The sequence below is a fragment of the Stegostoma tigrinum genome, chromosome 4, assembly GCF_030684315.1.
Source record: "Stegostoma tigrinum isolate sSteTig4 chromosome 4, sSteTig4.hap1, whole genome shotgun sequence".
Classification (NCBI taxonomy): domain Eukaryota; kingdom Metazoa; phylum Chordata; class Chondrichthyes; order Orectolobiformes; family Stegostomatidae; genus Stegostoma; species Stegostoma tigrinum.
Window position 1 is genome coordinate 106,442,291 of NC_081357.1, and position 26,146 is coordinate 106,468,436.

Below are 26,146 nucleotides of genomic sequence, written 5' to 3' on the forward strand. Positions count from 1 at the left end.
AGGGTATCAGCATTACACAGTGTGTGGGAACTCTGTCAAAAGAGCAATGGAATGACTCTGTAATAAACACATACTGTGATCATTAACTACAGATTTAAGCAGTCATCAACAGAAAAAGTAGTGCAAATAAAATGATGTCAATCATGTTTTCCTCCCAAAAAAAATTACAAAATTGCAAAAGAAAGCATCAGCAAGTACCAAGGAATCACTTTCAGCAAAATAGCTCACCGTACATTCAATATTAATATCTGTATCTTGCATGCTGATAAGTAGTGCATATCAAAAGAAACAGGAAGGCAAAAGAGATAAATTTATGGACAATCATTTGTTGTTCTAGAAGAACATTGCTGTGCAAACAAAAACACAGTAATTGGCACTCCACTGTTTTTTACAGGTATGATTATTTTTCTGTTTGTTTAGTAAGCAGTATTTCAAGTTAAATGACTGTATTTCTCATTACACCTGAAATATTTGAAATAATTAATTGTAAATATTTGTGAAGAATTGCAGTTTTCACCAAATTGCCACAGTTTGTACGCCACTGGCATAGATATGGGTCCAGAATTTACTGGATGCCTTATCCCATGGCAGTAACCCATTACTTTCATCTTACCCCTCACTCTTCAGCTCAAAATACTTCTGTGCCTCAAGTGTGTTCTGGTAAAGACACAGGAAAGGCAATGAGGCATTTAAGAACTAGGTGAAAATTTTGATCAATCTCTCTCCTTGACCAGTATAAGGTTTATGGATTAAGGAAAATAAATCAGAACAACAATAATGTTAGAATCAAATCAGGTTAGAAAGGGAAATGAGAAGTGGGAAAACAAAGTGTGGGGCTGGATGAACACAGCAGGCCAAGCAGCATCTCAGGAGCACAAAAGCTGACGTTTCGGGCCTAGACCCATCAGCTTTTGTGCTCCTGAGATGCTGCTGGGCCTGCTGTGTTCATCCAGCTTCACACTTTGTTATCTTGGATTCTCCAGCATCTGCACTTCCCATTATCTCTGAGAAGCGGGAAAGATTTGTTTGACAGAGACAAGATAAAGATAGAAAAGAAAAATCAATACCATTAAAAAGTGCATTAACAAACATCTCCAACAATAATTTGTTACTTGTAGAAATGAGAATGTACATTTAAATTGCTTTCTTTCTGGGCTGTAGAGGCTGTGAGACTTTGCAGGGTCATAAATTGCCTCATTAAAAAGGCACCATTAAATACCATTCAAATTTTATGCAGGAAGCTTAATTGTCAATTAATGTGCAAATGCAAGCAATTTCTTGAAACTCATGGAGAGATTGATGGTGAGCAGTCGTTTACGTGAGGTTCATGAAGCAGCAGTACAAATTGTCTGACAACATGTGGCAATTCATAATGCATCGGGTGGCTTTACCTTTCTACAATTTATTAAATGATATACATATTAATAATGAAATGTGCATTAAATTCTGCATATTGCCATCAAATGCTGATCCTTAGCATATTTTCTACTGGCTTGAACTAACAGAAAATCTGTTCTTTGTGGTGATATCATTTTCTTTCTTAAAAAGAACACCTGCCAGCATGCTTCATCCCTGCCACAAAATGCCCCCCAAAAAAAACTTCAACGCACTTATGAGTAAATATTATGTTCAATTTATAAAGCATGTTTAGTTAAAATGACAGCATGGATCGACATTAAATGCAACTAATGTTGCTTCATTTAACGTGCAATTTAAGTTAATGGTACTTAATAGAACATTCAGACTTCTTTGCATTAGTTTACGATTTGCTATCAAATACAAGCTCAGTCTGTAATGAGAAGTATACATGTACAAAATAGCATTGCTATTTACTAGGCCTAATAGAGAAACGTGGAGAGTCTAAAAAAACAAATATTGTCTTTTGTTCAGTTGCCCTGACGTTACCATTACCACCAATGATATACATGGTATATTGCACTTAGAATAGGTGTTTTAACCTAACAGTAAAGGTAACGTTTTACCAACAAGAACAAAATCAATACCTTTATGTCGAATTCAACACTGATTGGCATTTGGGTTGTCATAACAAAAAGCATCAAAGCTACAATTCTGTCCTGTTAAGATATCTGTAAATTGATATGTTTTGCTTTATACTTGATCTATTTACTAAATCTGTGTATAAAAAGGTAATCCTTGCCACTTTTAAGTTAACTGTTTACCTAGCATGTGTCAAATTGATGCACTTGTGTTGAATAGCAGGAAAGAGGGAAAGAACACAGGAATATCTTTGAATTTGGGAAAGTCAGTAATAATTGCTGATAGATTTCATATTTTAAAGTTATGAAATTGTAATGCTGATGTTGTGCAAAAGAGATGAATGACTATTTCTGGATGAAGCTGAGATAATCTCAAGTACCAACCACTTGAGAACAAGTTCAGTAGTTTCCACATTATATAAACAAAGCCAAATTTCTCACTAAACCCAGTCAACTTTCTAATAATGATCATAGAAAGCACAAAAAACCAAAATGTGTGTTTTTTTAAAACGCAATACTGCTTTTACTCCAAGCCTTGATAAGACAGAATTTAAAGAGAAGCTATTCTTTGAATAAAATGTTTTTTTTTTCAAAATGAACAGTGTTTAAAGACTAGGGCTAAGGAGACTAATCTTTAACAATTTTTTTCTACAGAGCCGCGTGAGCAAGAGATTTACTTTAAACATCTGTCAGATAACTTCTTAATTTTTTTAATGCTCTCTAAGTAGGTATCATTTGGCAAATAACTCCTAACTTTAGGTCTATTTATTTGTGACAAAATAAATAGCTTGGAGGTTTTTTTTTGCAAATTTAGGGGCTGTACATTCATTCATGTTTTTGCTTCCAAATTTAGTTTAAGGCTGTTTGGTAACAATATGAATCATACATGAGGTGCAAGTGTATATTGTGATGCTGTCAGGCATCCTACAGTAGTGGGCGCTATGCTCAGAATTTTATGTAAAAAGGCCGGTTTAAGTGAACTAATTTAGTGCTTCCACAAATATCACTGGATTTACACAGCCACTTTTCCTTCACAGTAACCAAAAAAAACTAAGAAAAAAGACAAACACTCTCAGGTAAAACAAACTCTGTGCACATCCAAACAGTTTGAACGAAATCTGAGCACTTACAATCAAGTAATCTTTTGCTGGTTGCATTAGCATGACATACACTCTGTCCAGGAGCACTCATACCAAACACATACAAAAATTTCAAGATAATCCTTAAAAATAAACCCAAAACAAATCAATAAATAATGGTTAAAAATACACTGTAAGCCTGTTTTTTTTGTTGTAGCTAGCATATTTAGTACACCCTTCTTCCATAAATAAAAATAAAAACAGAAATAGCGTGCCAATTCAAAAAGAGTTAACACAATATGTATGAATAAAGAGTTCCCTCAAAACAACATAGTGAATATTAGATGGAGGGGAGATTGGAGTGATTACTATCAGGAGATTACTGCTGAATTTCCTTTGTTGAAAGCTCTAACTACCAGTATCTGGCTATAGTAAGGCAAGCGTTCATGGGGAAGTTACATTCAGTCTCTCTCTTTCACATCCATCCTTTGCGTTGGCACGATTGTAATGGCACACATTTAAAATGAGGCTGATCACTATTGCACATATTTGCCACCCATGCAAGGTGAGCACTCACACCCCCCACACCCATTACACTTAAGAGATACATAACACTTCAGCACACTTGCAAAGAAGGCAAGAAAATAAAACCTTTTTTTCCTTTTCAAGTCTTCAAACATTTGGCAAAGACATCAGAAACTGGGGGATTTCAATCCCTCAGCAGATGAAATTATTTTATGGTCCAATAGATTCTGCAGATTATTATGCTGCAAGAGTTATTTTAGCGAAATTATTCTTACCTTTTTACCTACACTTCCCCCAAATCATACTGGAGTTCAGTCCCTGAATAGTTTTAAGTGGGGAACAGCTCTGCTGAGCACAGGGCAGAGCGTCTTTCTGTTCCCTTATTAGGAGCTGAGTTAAACATTATAACATTTATAATGTTGAGAGATAAGGAATTATGTTGGCACATCATTCATTCTTTCTATTTTCTTTTGTTGAAACCACAGGAACTTTTGGTTTCATGAGTTCGCACCTACTGTGCTCTCCAGTGAAACTGGCTTTTTTTTAAGCTATTTAGCCATTCCCTCAAACCCATTGAGCAAACCAATTGATGGAAAATAGTGTGTTAGTTGAATTTGCATTCTTCCTCCAGAAGGCCTTCACTTTTAATAGTTTCTGAGAGAGCTTGATGGATAAGTGGAATATTTAGTGTGACCTCCTTGGATTGATTCTTCTTACAGAATATAGGAATTCTTGCAATGAGTTAAAAAACCCAGAATTATAATCATTCCACTGTGATATATGGCACAATGAACACAACAGCAAGAAATATACACAGTGGAGGCTGGGACAAGAATTACCATGGAAATCCCAACACTAATTCCACCGGGCTTGGTTTGTGAAATGTACATGACAAATATTGAGAGCCGATGGTAAACGGAAAAAAGGACACTAGGCAAGAGATTGTCTTTAGAGCCTGGTTTGTGCCTCGGGGATGTAAATCTCGATGCTATCTGCACGCTCAGTGGTTGAATTCTGTCGAAAGGAAGCTGCTCGCTTGGCGGCCATTAGCCGTTTCCTCGCCTCCTGTCGTTGCCTGTCTGGAAGGTCCAGGGACTTCTCTCGCACAATCGGGATTTTTCCTTTAGGTGGCTTCTTTGGTACCGGAGGCGGAATCTTCTTTTCCTCCTAAGAAATTACAGAATAATAATCATCAATATCAAATAGATAAAACACCAAAGTAAATGACAGCCAGTTTTTTTTTCTTTAACTGTGCCACACCCAACAAACTCCATATCATCCTAGATGACAAGGTGCAGAGCTGGATGAACACAGCAGGCCAAGCAGCATCAGAGGAGCAGGAAGGCTGGCGTTTCAGGCCTACACCCTTCTTAAGGCCTAAAACATCAGCCTTCCTGCTCCTCTGATGCTGCTTGGCCTGTGTTCATCCAGCTCTGCACCTTGTTATCTCAGAATCTCCAGCATCTGCTGTTCCTGCTATCTCTGTATCATCCTGTGTGCTCAGTACTGTTCTTTGAATATGAGGCATAGGGACTCAGAGAATTTGGGCTCATCTGATTCATAGTCAATCCTATAAATTAGGTCACTTGGAGAAGCAAATAGCATATTAGAAGCATGGATCTCAGAGGTAAGCTGGGCCAGACAATGATCAGTCTGATTTGCCTGGTCTGACTTGGACATGAAATAAATACCTCTCAATTTATCATTCTTAGCAGGCAAGGAACAATTTAGATCATTGAATCTGTACTGTGTGGAAATAGGCCCTTTGGCCCAAGAGTCCACACCAACCCTCCGAACATCCCATCCAGACCCATCCCCAATAACCCACCTAATCTATACATCTGTGAACACGATGGGCAATTTGGCATGGCCAATCCATCTTTGGACTATGAGAGGAAACCAGAGCACCCAGAGGAAACCCACGCAGACAGGGGGATGTGCAAACTCCACATAGTCGCCTGAGAGTGGAATCGAACCCGAGTTCCTGGTATCATGAGGTAGAAGTGCTAACCACTGTGCCACCCCATAAATTTGACTCCTTTAAAATTATAGCCCCAATGTAAGAAGAAAGTAAATATTCTCATCTGAAACATGTGAAACTACAGCACTGTAGAGCCTTCAGTTTAATGGGTGAAGGGCAAATGCAATGCATATCCATATACATTGCAAATCTATGACCTCTAACTCCTGGAAAAACAAGGCATAGGAATACCATCTCCTCCAAGGTTGCGTCCAATCCACACACCTCCCTGGCATGGACATTGTCAATCCTTCATCGTAGGATAGTCAATAATTTGTAAATTATCCACTTAACAGTGCAGTGGAAAGTTCTTATACCACATAGGCTGTGCAGTTCAAGGCTCACCACTATTCTTTGTGGGCTTCAAAGTATAGTTAACTAATTTTTGCCTTGCCTCTGACACCCATATCCTTTGACCCTTCAAGTCACACAAGTTCCAGACAATGACTAAGGTCAATAAAAAAGGGCCAAACAAAGAACATGGATCATAGAATGGCACAGCACAGTTTAGGCCCTTCGGCCCATGATGCTGTGCCAAGTTATTGTGAGAGAACATCTCATTCAGTTTCCCAACATCTGAGTTTCACTGTGGATCAGAAATTCAATTGCACTAGTTGCAAAAAAATAGCTTGGCTTCTAAAACCCAGTATTTTGTGGTGAGTGACTTCTCCCGAACACCTCAAAGCCATCTCTAACATTTACAAAGCAAAATTCAAGAATATGATGGAATACATACCAATTGTCCGGGCAAATATCCATGTACACTAAACATCTTCAGTACCATGCAGTACAAAGCAATCTGCTGGACTGGTACTTCGTCAACTAGCTTAAACTGTTTGAGCACCATGACTACAGTATGAACCATGTACAGTAAGCACTGCAGAAACTTCCAATAGATTCAGTGGCAGCAACTTCGCAACACATTACCCCTAGGTAGTGTCTGTCTAATTGCTGTCTCACTTCAGCTGCTGATGAAAACATCATCTATATGTTTGTCATGTGTAAACTTCACTATCAAAATGTTCACTTGGACAATCTCCTGCCTTACCAACCCTACAAATTTTTGACAATAATCTAACTACCATCAAATCATGTTCACTCATTATCCAGTTTTTACTGAACAATGATGGCTCCTGGGTGGCAATGTATAGCTTTCTTGGTGACTGGTAAGATAGGAAGCTGTGTATTACTGAGGTGAGTTTTGTCATTAATGAGGCTTTTAACATACTAGAATCCTCTGACTGGCAATTCACCGCTGCCTCGTAAGAAACTTACTGTGCTCCTCAGTAGATGCATAAAAGATACAGTGATTTGCTTTCCATCCTACATCAATTTTTGCCTTTAACAATTTTGCTTTTAGACATCAAGGACCTGTGCTCTGGTCAGTTAGTGTAGTCTCCGCATTAAACACATGAGCAATAGCAAACGTCTAGTGAAGAAATCATTGAAAATTTCACCGATTGAAAATGAGGAAAATGGGTGACAATGGCTACCCTCTCCCATTGCTAGAGGGGTTAGCTCTCTGGTCTCCTGGGGTTGCCTGGGTCTTGGCACAACAACAAAATTCTCACCTTTGGAGGAAGCTTCAAAACAGAGGTGCCCTTTCATCCTACTTTTAGTCACAGCAGCAGCCACCCTTCCTCCTGCATTTGATACTACAGGCCGTCCTATTTAAACAGATGTATAGACAGCATTCTGGCCAGGGATGGCCAGGGTTGAGGCTTCTTTATTGACCATTGTTGGGAAGACAGTCCTCATGTCTGTAGTGAGTGATGTACTCTCCTGTGAGTAACAGTAACAGGATTTCTCAAGTCCAACTATATACCGAGGAAAGTAAGAGAGAATATCTTACTTGGAGCCTTACAGAGCCACGTTCCAATTCAATGTGATTTGACATCACTTTGACATGATCCCTTTTGCACGCGATGAGTAATTATACCCTGAGTAAAGGCAGAATTCCCTTTAATCTACACTGTCAGGGTTCCGGATCTGCATTTGATCCCAACTGCAAGACTTACTTGAGGTGAGCTGTGCTTTTCTGGGGAGAGCAATATTAGTTGAATATTAACTTTGTTGGTAACATTTTATTTCATCATAGCATCTTACTTTACCTGTTTTTCAAAAGGCTCAATAGGTTTCCAATCATTTGCCTTCAGCTGATGCAGTTCATCAAACTTCATGCTGACATCCTCAATGGAAAGCTGCAGGAGGTCCCAAAATCCTGCCAGATCCTGGGAGGTAGGTCTTGGCATCGCACTGGGATCCTATCAGGTACAAAAATAATAGATAAATAATTCATTCCAGATTATTTAAAAAAATCATATTCAAAATTTCCAAACACAGATTTTTCAATTTATGTGTATTTAAATACTTTCGCTGTTCATCATATTGCATATTTGTGAGGCACAATTTCTTACCACATTGCCACAACAATGGGAATCTTTTTGGATTCTTAGAAATAAGATAGCAAAATAATGCTGGGCAATCAAAATAGACACAGCAAAGATTTTAACTCATTAACTCAAGAATGCATCTTTTTTTCCAAGTTAAATTTGTCATTTCATCTACACAATAACTGAAATAGTTTTCACCTATGACAGCTCAACAGTTTGACTTTGAAATATCAAAATCTCGATGCCAATGTCATGGAAAATTGAGTCATTATAATATCATTTTCATCTTTGTACAGCAGACTATTTCATGAGGTAGTTTAATAATTAAAGAGAAGAGCAGAAAAGTAAACCTGAGTGTTTTAAACTGATTTTTATGCCAAAGAATTATCTTTGCTTTAGATTTTCACCTCCTGAAGAAAAATGGCGATGTTGCTTCAAATGAAACTTTGAACAATTTTATGTGGCACCATTTTGCTGAAAATCATTTTTAACGAAATCTTAAAATCTTGATATAACGTTCAATTTTTGTTGTGCTTCAACATATGAAGGGAGAAGCGGCAACTTTTGCAAAGAGATGCTTTGCTTCTTTCATAGTATTAAGTTTGTAGCAATTGTAAGGTAATGTGCTAGAAATCAAATTACTAAGGCAGTATGTTGTTGAATGTCATCTGACGGTGTTAAATATAAGATACCATGACCCTGACATTCCTGACAGAACCCCAACAGTGCAAAAAGAGGCCATTTAGCCCCTTACATTTGCACTGACCCTCCAGAAAGAATCCCACTCAAAGCTGCCCCATAACCCCACATGGGACTTTTACCATGGCTAACTCCACATACCTGGACAATATGGGACAATTTAGCATGGCCAATCCTCCTAACCTGCACATCTTTGGACAATGGGAAGAAATCTGTGCAGACTTGGGGAGAGAGTGCAAACTCCACAAAGAAAATTGCTCAAGCTGGAATTGAACCTGAGTCCTTGGTGATGTGAGACAGCAATATTAGTGACCCCCATGCCACCTTATTTAACCTGATTTCTATTTTGACTTCAGAGTGAAACTGGAAGAACCTAATATGCAGAAACATGACTCAAGCATATCTAAAATCACCTTTAGACCTATTTATTTTTAAAGGATAATTGTCGGAAACTGTGGTACAACTGAAGGTTAAAGCATATTCTCCAATGGTCAATAATAAATTGGTTAACAATAAAAAACCACTAACAAATCTTAATTTCAGCAAGACACACTGAAGTGTATTGCTGAAGACAATTTCTGAAGACAATTTTCTGTAATATTGTTTCCATATGAAAATTACCAAGGTTTTCCAAAGAGAAGAACTTCCAATTTTTATGGGTTGAAATTCAGAATCACCTGTTGGAGTTCTTGTTAACTACAGAATATCATATAATTCTTACATACTTCTACAAAAGGGCCTCTTGTGGTAGTGTCATTATCTCCAGGCCAGAAGGCCTGTGTGCTCCAGAAATGTTTCACATGTTTGAACAAGTTGATTATAAATATTTATGTTTGTATAAGAACCAAACTCGATTTTTCAATTGATCATTTTGGGAATTTCATTGGGAAGTGCGTAGTTTCATTGGGAGGCGTGGCCTCTAGATAACTCACATTGACATTTTGTTTTGTACAAATATATAAAACAAAGGCAAAAATCCAAAAGGTCATCTCAGCTGGCCATGTTCCCCCACAGTTGAGGGATGCTTCAACTTGGAAGAACAAATATCTGAACTGTGAAATCACTTTCATCAATTTAATGCTCGCCTTCATTTGAAGGTATTTGCTTTAATGCATAACATGTGTAATTGTCCAAATTGTTCTTACAGTCCCAGAATAATTGGCCAGTGATTCACAAATCTCCCATTCTACCGTGTGTTTATGAAAAAAAATGGACGCCACTTCTTATGTGTTTGATAGTTTGTAATCTTTCATAGCAGCAAATTATTTGTTCTTTGCTTTTGGATATCAAACATCCTACAAATTTAAAAAATAATTGAAATATACTACAGTTTCATGATTTAATCACTAACGTGGTCAATGCAAAGTGGTCATTATAAATACACCACATCAAGTGCACACATTCATTTTAAATGTCAGTATTCTCATTGGTGGGCATATTTGTCATTCACATCTGAACGGCATTTTATTTCAATTAGAAATTTACTTTCTGAGTGATGAATCTCACTTCATGGATTTCAATGTATAGGCAAATTGCAAATTTACATTAATTAGGACTCTCCATTAAAACTTTTCTTTATTTCCCATAAGACAAATTATACTAATGTATGCAATGAGTTAAACCAGTACAGACTGAAAAGTGTCTACATGGGATGATAGAATAGCTACAATATAAAACACAGTAACAGGGGTTTGAAATGGGAGTTTAGAACCCTATTCTGTGTGTGCAGACAACTTGATGCCTGTTTCATAGTGTGCCCTGGCTGCCTGTGCAGGACCCTATTCCAATATGGTTGACAAAGCACTGGCACTGTGGGCTGCATGTGCACTCGCTACCCACTGTTTGGGCACCAATGGATAAGTTATGTATGTGTGTGCTTCCCGTTCAATTCTTCAATTCTGAAACCTGATGTCCACATTAATGACAGAAATAGCCACCTGGAAATGTCCAACATGATTTTGTTACTATATAATCACATCTTGTCTCAGTCGGCGGTATCTTGCCTTTGTCTAGTGGAGTAGACATGAAATGTTTACATGACCTGGTCCCCATTATGGGTGCAAACATAGGAATTTTTACAAGAAGTACAAAATGAGGAAAAGAATGTCCTACTTTAACATTGGCAATAACTTGTGTCTGATTGTCCATGTCTGCCAATACTCCTCTGATCAATTTATAGTCACATTCAGGTACAGTGAAGCAAAAAATTGAATTAGAAACATGTTATTTGTGGAGTTGCAACAATGTGCAATCTTATTTGTGTTTTCTGTTGTATTTGAAGATTAGGCTGATTTTGCATTATAAGCCACGAGCTCAATTTTTTGGGAACTAAACAGTATATAGCCAACTTTTCTTGGAAATTAACGATCAAAGGGTCAAGTAAGCATCACTAATTTGGCCTTCCGGAATGCCGTGGTACCCCCTTGTCCCGTCTTTCTGAAAATATTCTGATGAAAGTAGTTCATTATCATAGAACCATTCTCTTGTTTTGTATCTACATTAATTGTGTGATTGTTGGGCGATCAGTAAAATGGCACCTCAAGCAAATGGCCCACTTATGTTTCTAATGACAATAAATAACAATTGATGCTGGTTGCACATAAAAATAAGCACAGAGTAACAATATTGATAGAGGATTGAAGACAACGCATAAAGGTGGATAACTCCCTGGGACCTGATCAGATGGACCCTAAAACTCTGTGGGAAGCTAGGGAAGTGATTGCTGGGTCTCTTGCTGTGATATTTGTATCATTGATTGCCACACATGGAGTGCCAGAAGACTGCAGGTTGGCTTATGCAGTGTCACTATTTAAGAAAGGTGGTAAGGGAAAGCCAGGGAACTGTAGACCAGAGAGCCTGACGTTGGTGGTGAGCAAGATGTTGGAGATGATCCTGTGGGACATAATTTACATGTATTTGGAAAGGCAAATACTGATTAGGTATAGTCAACATGGCTTTGTGCATTGGAAATCATGTCTCGCTAACTTGATTGAGTTTTTTTGAAGAGGTAACGAAGAAGTTTGATGAGGGTACAACAGTGGACATGATCTATAAGTGCTTCAGTAAAGTGTTTGATATGGTTCCTCACGATAGACTGGTTAGCAAAGTTAGAATACAGGGAGAACCAGCCATTTGATACAGAACTGGCTCAAGGGTAGAAGACAGAGGGTGAAGGTGGTGGAGGGTTGCTTTTCAGACAGGAGGTCTGTGACCAGCGGTGTGCCACAAGGATCCTTGCTGGGTCCACTGCTTTTTGTTATTTATTCAAATGATTTGGATATGAACATAGGAGATATGACTAGTAAGTTTGCAGACAACACCAAAATTGGAGATCTAGTTGACATCGAATAAAATTATCTCAGAGTACAATAGGATCTTGATCAGATAGCTCAATGGGCAGAGGAATGGCAGATAGAGTTTGATTGACATAAATGTGAAGTGCTGCATTTTGGAAAGGCAAATCATGGCAGGACTTATACACTTAATGGTAAGATCCTGGGGAGTGTTGCTGAAGAAAGAGACCCAGGAGTGCAGGTTCATAATTCCTTGAAAGTGGCGGAACAGATAGACAGGATAGTGAAGAAGGCATTTGATATGCTTGCCTTTATTAGTCAGTGCATTGAGTATAGGAGTTCAGAGATTATGTTGTGGCTATACAGGACATTGGTTAGGCCACTTTTGGAATACAGCATGCAATTCTGGTCTCCCTGCTATCAGAAAGATGTTGTGAAACTTGAAAGGGTATATGAATGTTGACAGGGTTAGAGGGTTTGAGATATAGGGAAAGGCTGGATATTCTGGCGCTATTTTCTGTGGAGCATCAAAAGCTGAGGGGTGACCCTTTAGAGATTTATAAAATCATGAAGGGCATGGATAGGGTGAATAGACAAGGTCTTTTCCTTGGGATTGGGCATAGGTTTAACATAAGAGGAGAAAGGTTTAAAGTGGACCCAAGGAGCAACTTTTTCACACGGAAGGTGGAACATGTATGAAATGAGCTGCCTGAGGAAGTGGTGGAGGCTGGTAAAATTACAACTTTTAAAAGGCGTCTGGATGGGTATATGAATAGGAAGGGTTTAGAGGGATATGGGCAGAATGCTGGCAAATGGGAATAGATTAATTTAGGATATCTAGTCCGCATGGATGAGTTGGACTGAAATATCTGTTTCCATGTACAGCTCTTAGGCTGTATGACTCTCTCAATCCACCTGCACTAAATAAACAATGATTGCGTTCATTAGTGAACTATTTGGCATTGTCTTGCGCATGACTGAAATTTCTAGAACAGATTGCAAATGTTGCATCAGGAATTGATACGTTATCAGAATAAAGAAAAATATCATTAAAATACATCCATTGTGATCTCAGCATAACATCTAGAGACAAGAGGCAGTTCCCTATATTTAATATGTAGAGCCTTCTAAAGCAGTGAGCCAGTTTTGGTTAGGCTGGTAAAATCTGGTAACACTATATATGTGAACATAATAATCACATCTTGTGATGAAAAAAAGATCCAGAGCACACACAAGCAACCACTGCAAATTATTTGACATTAACTATAAGAACAGTGAGATATACCTACTTTGCCAGTGTAGACAGAATTTACAAGTGGAAAAGACAGGGAAGGCACCTACCAGATTCTGTTGGCAAAGCCAGTAAAACTGTTGGAATTTCTGAGACATAAGAAGCTGAGCACTCCCCACAGCACTCCGTATTTTCCCTAAAGCTGAGGATAAAATAAAATACAGCATATTAAAGTTACTGAACTCCCTTTTTATTGTATTAAAATTATTTTTCCTTGGATTATGAGATGGAGTTTTAGTGATATTTCAGGCCTGTCAGAGAATCACTGGAATTCCATGCTTCATATTGTAATCTGCTGACACTGCTTAAAAAAAAAGTATGTTGTGAACTACTGGTCATACTTGGCCAACACTTGCTTGCAAAACTCAGAGCATAGGGTCTACTTGACTCAATAATCCCACGTCTGCCAAGAATTACATTGACAACTAATTTAGGAGCATCAGTTAGACAATGTGACTCACTTGGGCGTGCTGGAAGGTACATTTGTTCATATGCAAGGCCCAGACATCTGCAGGAAAAAATAATGTGTCCAGACAATGTACTTTTTCAATTAAACAAAAGCCAAATTGATGGGGAGCAACTGTCCATGGCGATGTCTTGCCCAACCCTAAACAACTTGCCTCTTTTAAAAATATAAACAATTGCTTTGAAGGACATGTTCCCTAATGCATTCTCCATGGCAACACCTCAACCAGTAGAGTACATTTGCTAACCAATTACCCGCCTGTTCATTATGTGTATAGAATGTTGGTGAGAAACTCTTTCTTTCAGCACTTCTCAAATTCTGTACTATTAACAAATGTTGTAACATACAGAACATTATTTGGACTAAAATCCCATTCTGGTGGCATAAATGAATACCTTATATCAGCTTTTGAGAAAATAAACCATTCACTGATGATAACAAATGGTTTGAACTCGTTTTGGTTCTTTTCATGCTGATCTTTGCAAAGCCCTGTTATATATTCTCCATGTAACTAATCCCAGGAATGGTTTTAGGTAAATTCATGCCATTGTGTAAGAATTGGACAATAATCAGCTAAAAAAAGTTGCAGCAAACATCGTCTAGTGTCTGTAGCACCAATATTGTACACATTGTTTAATTCCTGATGTATAGTTTTTTAAATGACAATAATAGCATATGTTATTCAAAAAGTAGACTTTACAACTGTAAATATGCCTTCTAGAGCAGTATTTAATTATTTCCAATCCTTCTGCTTCTTCATAGATGGTATATTGAGCATCATTTCTGCAGTAAACAAGCCGTAAGGATGTCTTAATCATGGACTAATCAGGTTAAATTACTCACACAAATATACAAAGCATTCAGATTTAAATCACACAATTACTTTACAAACTTCTCTTCCACAAGTTCATTTTGAACAAAACACACAAGATGAGACAACATAAATCAAGGGGTACCGCTAATTGATTGAAGTAATCTAGTTATTGCTAACATCTTCAAAATCAATCCCATTGTAAATGATTTTCCAGGAGAATTTTTAACATATTAATTTCTTAATGTCAATTGACATTGCTCATTTATATTTTCACGGAAACCTCACTTTAAATAGAAGGAATATAGTCCATTTTTGTCATTTTTTAAATTGAAAGTTATAATACTGGCCATTGCCCTACACTGCTAGAATTTGGAATAATTGAATGTTGCAGCGGAGAAAGAGACCATTTGGGAAATCAGGTCTATGCTGGCATCTATCATTTGAACTACAGAGCTTAATACAAATCCCCTTCTTTCTCCCAATATTAATACATACAATCACTTCAAACATCTGTATAATTGAATTTTCAAGGGCTTTATAAACACTGCAACTCTAATAGCTTGAAGCAGATAAATTTGACAATCTGTCGGTCTTGATGGCTCATAAGTATTTATTTCTGCTGTTTGTTTACAATAGTGGTCAGTCACCGAACATGTTCACAGGAGGCTGCCACTGTACTGTCAATATTTAAAGGAGACAGTAGTGCAGAGGTAATGTCACTACACTGGCCATTTAGAGGTTCAGGCTAATACTCTGGGGGCATAGGTTCAAATTCCACTGTGGCAGATTGGGAATTTGGATTCAATGAATAAAAGTCTGGAATTAAAAGCTAGCCTCAGTGTTGGTGACGATGATACTATCATTGATTATCATAAAGACTCAGGTGTTTCACTAATAGCCATTAGAAAGGGAAATCTGTGATCCTTGTCCAGTCATGTGATCTCAGAGCAATTGTAATAAACATAAAACTAAATCTATTTTAAACCTCAAAGGAATAATTTGGAAAATATTATTACAAATATTTAAAATAAAGTTTCAACTCTTTTACCTGACTGATACTCAAACCTCAACAAACAGTCACCCTGTTTCCGCTTTAAAATTTTTTGTTCAGTGGGTACGATTTTTTCTGACAAACTTCTGCATTCACTTGATGCTATTTCTTTAATCAACATCTCTTCCAGAGACCCTAAAACAAATTATTAACACAGCTCACTTATTTCTTAACATGGTTTACTTACTGCCTCTTCCATCGCCTTGTATTTCTGAAGGCTTTCTTTTACATACATTAGGCCACTCAGAACTTTTTTCCTGCCCTGCCTATTTTGGAGACTGCTAAACTGCACTGCTGTTGGAACAGGCTTTCCCCCTCTGATTGATCTGCTTCTCTCACCTGAAACAAAAACCCACCCATTTAATGGTCTTCTGGAAGGTTCTGGCTTTCTGAAAGATCTTGTGTTTATCTCTATCTATCTGTTTTATAGGACACTTTGTGGCCAAGCAACAACTCTTTTTTTTTCTTCGACCTTTCTTTGCGAAAGCAGTGGTCTATGCATTTCAAGGATTATTTTAGAAAATGTTAATTTAAATGCGTGTAAACAAATTTCCCAACGACCCTTACCACTCACAGAACTAATCCAAGATGAAACTATTAATATGTGTCCCCTTTAAAAACACGCAATATGCAAATAATAAATCAAACATAAAGCCATAGATATTTCTGTCACTTTAAAACCCATATTTCCCAATAACAATAATCTAGGATGAGCCTTCATCACAGGTACAATGTTAAATCAAGGAATTAGTAGAAAATACCTTTTCTGTAGTTTAATGTTTTAGCAGCTATTTAGTTTGTTTTGATTACAGCCTATTACAGAAAAAAGTCTTAAAATGTGAACGCATGTCGAACATTCTTTGAGGTTTTTACTGGGAAATTTGTATCTCATTTCAAAGGTTATTTGTTTTTATGTGTATTTATTATAACAGTCTTTAGTCTAACAGTCATAATGTACATATTTTTCCCAATCATTCCTTTAAGTTCTTTTGCGCTCATCTTAAATTGCTTCCATCTTGTAGTGTCTCCCTCGAAACACTATAATGTTACTTAACATATCCTAATCTTTCATCGTCTTTAAAAGTAAGGTTGCCAATTCAGTACTAGTGAGAAAAAGAACCCTAACATGCTAAGTTAGGATACTTATTTTCTTCTCTCTGCTATCTATACTCAAACCAAGGAGACCCTTCCTTTGTACAGCAGCATATTAACTGTGGAAACACTTGACAAAAAGAAAGCCTGTTTCCCACCATGAATATTTCTCTAGCCAGTATTTTTGGAAAAGTATCATATTTTACGGCTCTCAGTTAACACTATCTCGTGATCCATACAGATTCTTAATATTGTGACCAACTCTTTAGCTTACTGGAAAGAGGTTTAGTTTGAACTACTGTAAAGTGTTTGCACAAAGGAAAGGACCCAATTACTTGTTTAGAAGTTAAAAACAGAGCAGTGGATGATTTGGATTAGTCCAGAATCATAAAATGAAGCATGTGATTAATTACTGAATTTTTGATAATCTCAAAATGCATAAATTAAAGGAATACGGTGACATTTAGAAATGTTGGAATTTTTAAACAGTATCACCTCTAATCTCCTCTTCCATATTCCCTTGACCATTCTCATTGTACTCAAACTTCAGAATATCTAATTTCATTTCCAGTCTCAACTGAGAAAACAAAAGGTGCCATTCTTACTTTCTTCCGATAGGTCATTCTCCTCCGCTTCTCTCTCCATCTGCTTACACCATCCTTCCATCCTTTTTGTTTCTGCATGCAGCAGCTTCATGAACCACTGACCATCTCTACGACAAGGGGACATTCGGCCAGTTTCCACTGGTTGATGAGTAGATTCCAGCCATGGATCCGGTGGTGGAAAATTAGATGTGTCAATGGGTGTTCGATAATCTTCTCTGTAGCCCAGAGGACCCTGCGTGCGCACAGTTCTGAGTGCAGTGTATTGGGTAGGGGTGCTGGGCTCAGAATGACGCTGGAATGAGGAACCAAACTGAAGTGCCTTGTCCTCAGTGGCAACTGGACTAGGAAATCCTTCTAGTTCAAGATCAGCCTGTACGCTGGCTGTCACACTGTTTGAACGCTTAAATCGCCCACGCCTGCAAAACACAATGAATATATTAATTTCTAGCTAAATTGAGAAAGTTAGATTTTTTTACTTTGGTGCCAGATATAGCATAATAATCAAAATGCCTATTTGAAATCCTACTTGTTACATTAGAATTCTGCACTTTATCACAATTTGGTTCAAATGATCAACTTCATTCATAATTATTATTTAAGTTTTGAACAATGGTGTTAAGGAACCAAAACACTAGATTTTCAAATAAAAACGATAGGTGCTTGAGAAACTCAGCAGATCTGGCAGCATTTGTGGAATGGTTCTGTACAATAGTCATTTGGACTCAATGTATTAAATCTACCTCTCTCCCAACAGATACTGCCAGACCTCCTGAGTTTTTTTACAACACTTACTGTTTTTACTTCAGATTTCCAGCATCTACAGTATTTTGTTTTTACTGGATTTTTAAAAGTCAACTGGAACACAGTTTGAAGATCACAGTCTTGAGCTTCCTTTCTGGATCTCAATGCCTTGAGAACAAGTTGAAATTTTCACATGTTTGACAGAAGCAGAGCAATGGGAGACACCCTGATATCCAATTGATGGACAATTAAGCTTCTTAAGGATCTTGCTCAGGGATCTTTCTGGAAAAGTTTGCCTTTTCTAATGTTCATGTTGGAGAACTCAAATTGACAGGTGCACATCTGTGCAAGTAGCTTGGTTTGTTCAGAGGACGAGAGAAAGTAAATTTAACTTTGTGGAAGATTGAATTTCGTTGGTCCAACTGGGACTGCACTCAACACTGGAACATGTTTGCATACCCATTGTATTCTGTGCCTTAGCTCTTAGTCTTCTAAGAAACTGCCTCCACCATTTATGGGAAAGACAATGTAGTCTCAAACATGACTGCTGCGTTTCTTTGGCATTGGCAAAATGGCAGGCAGCTCCTACCTCCTGGAGATGGTTAATGATACTGATTGGGCACCAATCTCACTACCTGTCCATTTTCATACAAAAAATTTGTTACACAGTAATGTTATAGCAATATAGCACATGCCCTCATAATTAATACAGGTGCTGGGTTCAGACTTAACTTTGAGAAGCTGGCCCAATGTTATGTAGCTTATGAGATAAAATTATCTCCTTTAGTTTTATAGTTTTTCAAAAATTCCACTTAAAAGGTTCAATATAAGTAACTTATATGCATGCAAAATACAAAGATTTGTTTGCCTTTTGAATAAGAAATTGACATTCCATTTGGAAAGCCTGAAAAAATTTCTAAATCCTCAAGTAGTTAAAAATGTCCAAAGTGTTAGGTTTCATTGTCATTTTGAAGAATATCTAGCAGTACAGATTTAATGCATTTATTTTATTTTCCAGTTTGTCAACATGAGCATGATCTAGTTTGCATTTATCATTCAGAACTGCTTTAGTGCCACTGGCTGCTAAACAGAGTAACTGTAATCCTCAAATACATAATTCAAGTGTTGCTGCTTTGAAGCAAGAAACCTGGTTTCCATTTCATTCCCTATTGTTGATAATCCAAAATTTATTTTTATAATTTTGAAAAATAATAACTATGGTTCCAATGTTTTCATTTCTTTAGCAAACAATATCCACATCTCATTCAGCTGATTTTATAGTGGTGTCGTTGATTGATCATATAATCTATTACACGTTTTGACAAAAATGTTCTAGCTAAACAGGCATTTTCAATAACAGCCTGGAGATTTTTTTTTAAACAACAATGACAATGTATATTGATACAGCAGCCTTTGGCTGGTAAATCATTTCATTGATCTTTAACAAACATTATTTGACTCCTTGTAATATAGAGAGAGACTCTTTAGAACAAGTAATCAGAAGCTAGGTTAATGAGGAGGGTTTTGGAGGAAAATAGAGAAGCAAATTGGCGGTGATGTTTAACAAAGGAATTTGAGAGAGTAAGACCGGGGCAGCTGAAAGTATGTTCACGAGTGCATAGAGCAATTACAATAGAGGTTGTACATGAGACCAAAACAGGAGAAATTCAGATATTTTCAGGGGTCATAGGACTGGTTGAAGATGCAGAAACTGAAAGTGAAAAGGTCATGGGTGGATCTAAAATGAGGATGAGAATTTTAAATTTGAGGATTTGCTGTACTGGAAGCCATGCTTACATCAGTGATAAAAGGGTGAAGTTTAGAGGAAGGGTCACCAGACCCGAAACGTTAACTCTGACCTTTTCTCTTCACAGATGCTACCAGACCTGCTGAGCATCCACATCAAGCAGATGTTCACCTGCACATCTGCCATCTGCTGTACATGTTGTGGCCTCCTCTACATTGGGGAAACCAAGCGGAGGCTTGGGTTCCGCTTTGCAGAACACCTATCTTGGTTCGTAATAAACCACTGCACCTCCCAGTCATGAACCATTTCAACTCTCCCTTGCATTCCTTAGCCATGTCCATCCTGGGCCTCCTGCAGTGCCACAACAATGCCACCCAATAGATGCAGGAACAGCAACTCCTATTCCACTTGGGAACCCTGCAGCCCAACGGTATCAATGTGGATTTCACAAGCTTCAAAATCTCCCCTCCCCCTACTGCATCCCAAGACCAGCCCAGCTCATCCCCGCCTCCCTAACCTGTTCTTCCTCTCACCTATCCCCTCCTCCCACCTCAAGCCACACTCCCATTTCCTACCTACTAACCTCATCCCCCCACCCCGACCTGGCCGTCCTCCCCGAACTGACCTATCTCCTCCCTACCTCCCCACCTACACTCACCACTACTGGCTCCATCCCCGCCTCTTTAACTTGTCTGTCTCCTCTACACCTATATTCTCCTCTATCCATCTTCGATCCGTCTCCCCATCTTTTCCTATTTATTTCAGAACCCTCTCGCCCTCCCCCATTTCTGATGAAGGGTCTCGGCCCGAAATGTCAGCTTTTGTGCTCCTAAGATGCTGCTTGGCCTGCTGTGTTCATCCAGCTCTACACCTTGTTATCTCAGATTCTCCAGCATCTGCAGTTTCTATTATCCTCCTTTTCCAGCAACTTTTGTGTTTATACAGAGCTTAGTCTGAGTCAAGATACATACAGAGTTTTGGAAGAACTTAATTTTATGGTATATGCGAGGCAGGAGGCTGGACATGAAGGCTTTGGTACAGCTGAGTCTGCAGGGAACAAAAGCATGGATGAGGGATTCAGCTGCAGTTAAGTTATGGTTTTTGGTTGTTGGGGTGGCGCAGGTGGGATGGGTTTCAGACGGAAATGTTTCAGATATGAAAGTAGTCAGTCTTAATCGGATGGTCTACATCTGGGCTGGGCTGGAACCAAAGTCCTTGGGGGTGCTTTTGCTAATGCTGTTGGGGAGGGTTTAAACTAATGTGGCAGGGGGATGGGAACCAAATATTGGACAGGTTATTGGACAAAAATGAGGTGGTAAGTAAAGCATGTAGGGAACTAGACAATGAAGCCAGCGTGACTAAAGGGAAGAGTAGGCAGGGAACAGAAGATGAATACAAAGACACAGGTGGTCTGAGGTGCATTTGTTTTAATGCGAGAAGTGTAGTAGATAAGGCAGATGAGCTTTGGTCTTGGATCAATACCTGGGAGTATGATGTTATTGCTATTACTGAGACTTGGTTGAGGGAAGGGCCTGATTGGCAACTAGATGTCCCAGGATATTGAAGCTTCAGGCGGGATAGAGAGGGAAGTAAAAGGGGTGGAGGAATGGCATTACTGGTCAAAGACGATATCACAGCTGCACTGAAGGAGGGAACTATGGAGGACTCAAGCAGTGAGGCAATATGGGCAGATCTCAGAAAAAGGAAGGGTGCAGTAACAATGTTGGGGCTGTACTACAGGCCTCCCAACAGTGAGTGTGAGATTGAGGTACTAATATGTAAACAGATTACGGAAAGGTGTAGGAGCAACATGTGGTGGTGATGGGAGATTTTAATTTTCCCAACATTGACTGGGATTCACTTAGTGTTAGGGGTCAAGATGGAGCAGAATTCGTAAAGGGCATCCAGGAGGGTTTTCTGGAGCAGTATGTATGCAGTCCAATTTGGGTAGGGGCCATACTGGACCTGGTTTTGGGGAATGAGCCTGGCCAGGTGGTTGAAATTACAGTGGGGGACTACTTTGGAAATAGTGACCACAATTCCGTAAGTTTTACAGTACTCATGGACAAGGATGGGAGTGGTCCTAAAGGAAGCATTCTAAACTGGGCGAAGGCCAACTATACCAAAATTCGGCAGGATCTGGGGGATGTACATTGGGAGAAACTGTTTGAAGGTAAATCCACATTTGATATGTGGGAGGCTTTTAAAGAGAGGTTGATTAGTGTGCAGGAGAGACATGTTCCTGTGAAAATGAGGAATAGAAAAGGCAAGATTAGGGAACCATGGATGACAGGTGAAATTGTGAGACTAGCTAAGAGGAAAAAGGAAGCATACATAAGGTTGAGGCGACTGAAGACAGATGAAGCTTTTGAAGAATATTGGGAATGTAGGGCGAATCTGAAACGAGGAATTAAGAGGGCTAAAAGGGGACATGAAATATCTTTAGCAAACATGATTAAGGAAAATCCCAAAGCCTTTTTATTCATATATAAAGAGCAAGAGGGTAACTAGAGAAAGGATTGGCCCACTTAAGGACAAAGAAGGAAAGTTATGCTTCAAATCAGAAAAAATGGGTGACATTCTTAACGAGTACTTTGCATCAGTATTCACCAAGGAGAGGGACATGATGGATGCTGAGGTTAGGGATAGATGTTTGATTACTCCAGGTCAAGTCGGCATAAGGAAGGAGGAAGTGTTGGGTATCCTAAAAGGCATTAAGGTGGACAAGTTCCCCAGTCCGGGTGGGATCTATCCCACGTTATTGAGGGAAGTGAGAGAGGAAATAGCTGGGGCCTTAACAGATATCTTTGCAGCATCCTTAAACACGGGTGAGATCCCGGAGGACTGGAGAATTGCTAATGTTGTCCCCTTGTTTAAGAAGGGTAGAAGGGATAATCCAGGTACTTATCGAGCCTGACGTCAGTGGTAGGGAAGCTGCTGGTGAAGATACTGAGGGATAGGATGTATTCCCATTTGGAAGAAAATGGGCTTATCAGTGATAGGCAACATGATTTTGTGCAGGGAAGGTCATGTCTTACAAACTTAATAGAATTCGTTGAGGACATGACAAAGTTGATTGATGAGGGAAAGGCTGTAGATGTCATATACATGGACTTCAGTAAGGCGTTTGATAAGGTTCTCCATGGCAAGCTGACGGAGAAAGTGAAGTCACACGGGGTCCAGGGTGTGCAAGCTAGAACGGATAAAAAACTGGCTAGGCAACAGGAGACAGAGAGTAGTAGTGGAAGGGGGTTTCTCAAAATGGAGACCTGTGACCAGTGGTGTTCCTCAGGGATCTGTGCTGGGACCACTGTTGTTTGTGATATACTTGAGATAAGTAAATGCTTCTGACGAAGGTATAGGTGATTAGCAAGTTTTCAGATGACACGAAGATTGGTGGAGTAGCAGATAGTGAAGGGGACTGTCAGAGATTACAGCAGAATATAGATAGATTGGAGAGTTGGGCAGATAAATGGCAGGTGGAGTTCAATCCGGGCAAATGCGAGGTGATGCATTTGGGAATATCTAATTCAAGAGCGAACTATACAGTAAATGGAAAAGTCCTAGGGAAAATTGATGTACGGAGAGATCTGGGTGTTCAGGTCCCTTGTTCCCTGAAGGTGGCAACGCAGGTCAATAAAGTGGTCCAGACGGCATACGGCATGTTTTCCTTCATCGGGCAGGGTATTGAGTACAAGAGTTGGCAGGTCATGTTACAGTTGTATAAGACTTTGGTTCGGCCACATTTAGAGTACTGCATACAGTTCTGGTCACCATATTACCAAAAGGATGTGGATGCTTTGGAGATGGTGCAGAGGAGGTTCACCAGGATGTTGCCTGGTATGGAGGGTGCTAGCTATGAAGAAAGATTGAGTAGATTAGGATTATTTTCATTAGAAAGATGGAGATTGAGGGGGGACCTGATTGAGGTCTACAAAATCATGAGGGGTATAGACAGGGTGGATAGCAAGAAGCTTTTTCCCAGAGTGGGGGACTCAATTACTAGGGGTCATGAGTTCAAAGTGAGAGGAGGAAAGTTTATGGGAGATATGCGTGGAAAGCTCTTTACGCAGAGGGTGGTGGGTGCCTGGAATGCGTTGCCATCGGAGGTGGTAGACGCAGACACGATAGTGTCTTTTAAGATGTATCTGGACAGGTACATGGATGGGCAGGGAGCAAATGGATACAGAGACCCTTAGAAAATAGGTTGAGACAGAGGATCTCAATCGATGCAGGCTTGGAGGGCCGAAAGGTCTGTTCCTGTGCTGTAATTTTCTTTGTTCTTTGCTCTAAAGCTGAGTGGATCTGGGATCAGGAGCTTAGCCTGAGGTCAGATAGGACACCTCGGTTCGAAACAGTCTGGTTGCCTCTTAGACAGTGACCGTTTTATTGCCTTTTAGTTCTTTCACTTATCTCAAGTATACAATGTTCAACAGCTGCTTTGCTGCTGTAATTGAGTTTGACTCAATGCTGCAAATAACCCTGAATAAAAAAAGCACTGACCATAACTTCTTAATTGAGAATCCTTTCTAATCAGCATGAGGCTGTATTAATGCTGTAATGAAACACAACTGGGAATTAACTTGTTCCCATTTACACTTCCTTTCTAATTTGCCTTAGCTAAGGAGTCTTTTCTTTCCAGATGTTTACATGTTGTTTGTTTAAATAAAAACTAGATTGCTTAATTTGCAAGAGCACTCATTTCTTGCTTGAATTACCGTTTTTCATCTTCAACCTGCACTCCCACTGAGTGGTACTCCCGAAGGCCTCTGCTGTCTGTGTCTGAGTCTGTTGCTGTCTCCACGGCATCCACCTGGCCCAATATACAGAGTCAGAATGCAATAGTCATAGAATCAAAACAGTTACAGCGCAGAGAGAAATTATTCAGTCCATTAGGAACATAAGACTATAAGACATAGGAGCAGAAGTAAAGTCATTCAGCCCATTGAATCTGCTCCATCATTCAATCATGGCTGATAAGTTTCTCAACCCCATTCTCCTGCTATCTCCCCGTAAACCTTGATCCCCTTGACAATCAAGAACCTGTCTGTCTCCATCTTAAATATATTCAATGACCTGGCCTCCACAGCCTTCTGTGGCAGTGAATTCCATAGATTCACCACTCTCTGTGGCTAAAGAAGTTTCTCCTTATCCCCGCTCTAAAAGGTCTTCCCTTTATTCTAAGGCTTTGCCGTTGGGTCCTTGTCTCTCCTGCCAATGGAAACATCTTCTCAATATCCACTCTGTCCAGGCCATTCAGTACTCTGTAAGTTTCAATTAGATCCCCCCTCATCCTTCTAAACTGCATCGACTATAGACCCAGAGTCGTCAACATTCCTCATATATTTAAGCTTTTCATTCCTGGGACCATACTTGTGAACCTCCTCTGAACCTGCTCCAGGGTAATTCATCTTTCCTGAGATAGGGGGCCCAAAGCTGTGCACTACACTCCAAATGTGGCTTGTCAGTACCAGTTCATTAAATGGTGCTATCTACAGTCATCCCAATTGCCTGAACCTTCTTATAATATGCCTTTTTTATTCTATTTAATGATAAATTCTGATTGAGATGAGATTTTTGATGAACCTTTGTTTCCTCCAGCTATTACTTTGAATTTCTTTCCTGCCACTGGTTTTACTACGATCCTGATTACTACACACGCTGGTGTATGTTTGAATAACAGCTCATCTGTGCAACTCATGCAATGCAATGCTATTTAAAGCAGTTACGTGTCCAACTTACCATAGAGAGATAACACAGTATGGAGCTGCAGGAACATAGCAGGCTGGGCAGCATCAGAGGAGCAGGAAAGCTGATGTTTTGGGTCGGAAATTTCTGAAGAAGAGTCCCGACCTGAAAGTCAACCTGCTGTGTCCCTCCAGCTCCCCACTGTGTTATGGCTTCAGCATCGGCAGTTCTTACTATCTCTGAGTTGCCCTAGAGAGGATAAGTCGATGACAGCTTACCTGAATCCCAATCGAGGACCGCTGATTCTTCAGGTACTGTTCTGCCTTTGTCACATCTAAGGTTAAGATGGCTTTGTCTCTGGTTAAAACTGCACTGCTTTTGCTGTTATTGATAGCATGGTGCTGGGCAGCAGCTGACTCCAGTGCAATGTTCACAGCCTTTGTACTGTCCAGGCTGTCCATTGAGTTGTAAATGATCCTGCCATCTTGGGGCCATGGGGAACTCCTCTGAGCTCGGTTCTCATGATATGCATCCTGAGTTGATTCTGTACTGCTCTGGGCTGTCACTGAAATCACTGGTTTGGATGTGGTTCGAGGTGGTACAGGTGGAGGGGTCTTTTTGTAATTATTGCAAGTAACTGTTGAG

General features: G+C 39.3%; 1 protein-coding gene across 10 annotated transcripts in view; it reads right to left on the bottom strand.

The window, feature by feature from the left end:
- Nucleotides 1-972: 972 nt before the first annotated feature.
- The window catches only part of dlgap2a (discs, large (Drosophila) homolog-associated protein 2a), an 894,975-nt gene continuing 869,801 nt past the window's right edge, over nucleotides 973-26,146 (bottom strand). For all 10 annotated transcript variants that reach the window (XM_048531787.2, XM_048531786.2, XM_059645590.1 and 7 more), the window contains 6 exons: nucleotides 25,780-26,138; nucleotides 24,532-24,626; nucleotides 17,326-17,741; nucleotides 13,348-13,439; nucleotides 7,733-7,885; nucleotides 973-4,768 (listed from right to left, as the gene is read on the bottom strand). In XM_048531787.2, coding sequence (XP_048387744.1) covers nucleotides 4,550-4,768; nucleotides 7,733-7,885; nucleotides 13,348-13,439; nucleotides 17,326-17,741; nucleotides 24,532-24,626; nucleotides 25,780-26,138 — 1,334 coding nt within the window. In that variant the 3' untranslated portion in view covers nucleotides 973-4,549. The remainder of the gene's footprint in view (nucleotides 4,769-7,732; nucleotides 7,886-13,347; nucleotides 13,440-17,325; nucleotides 17,742-24,531; nucleotides 24,627-25,779; nucleotides 26,139-26,146) is intronic.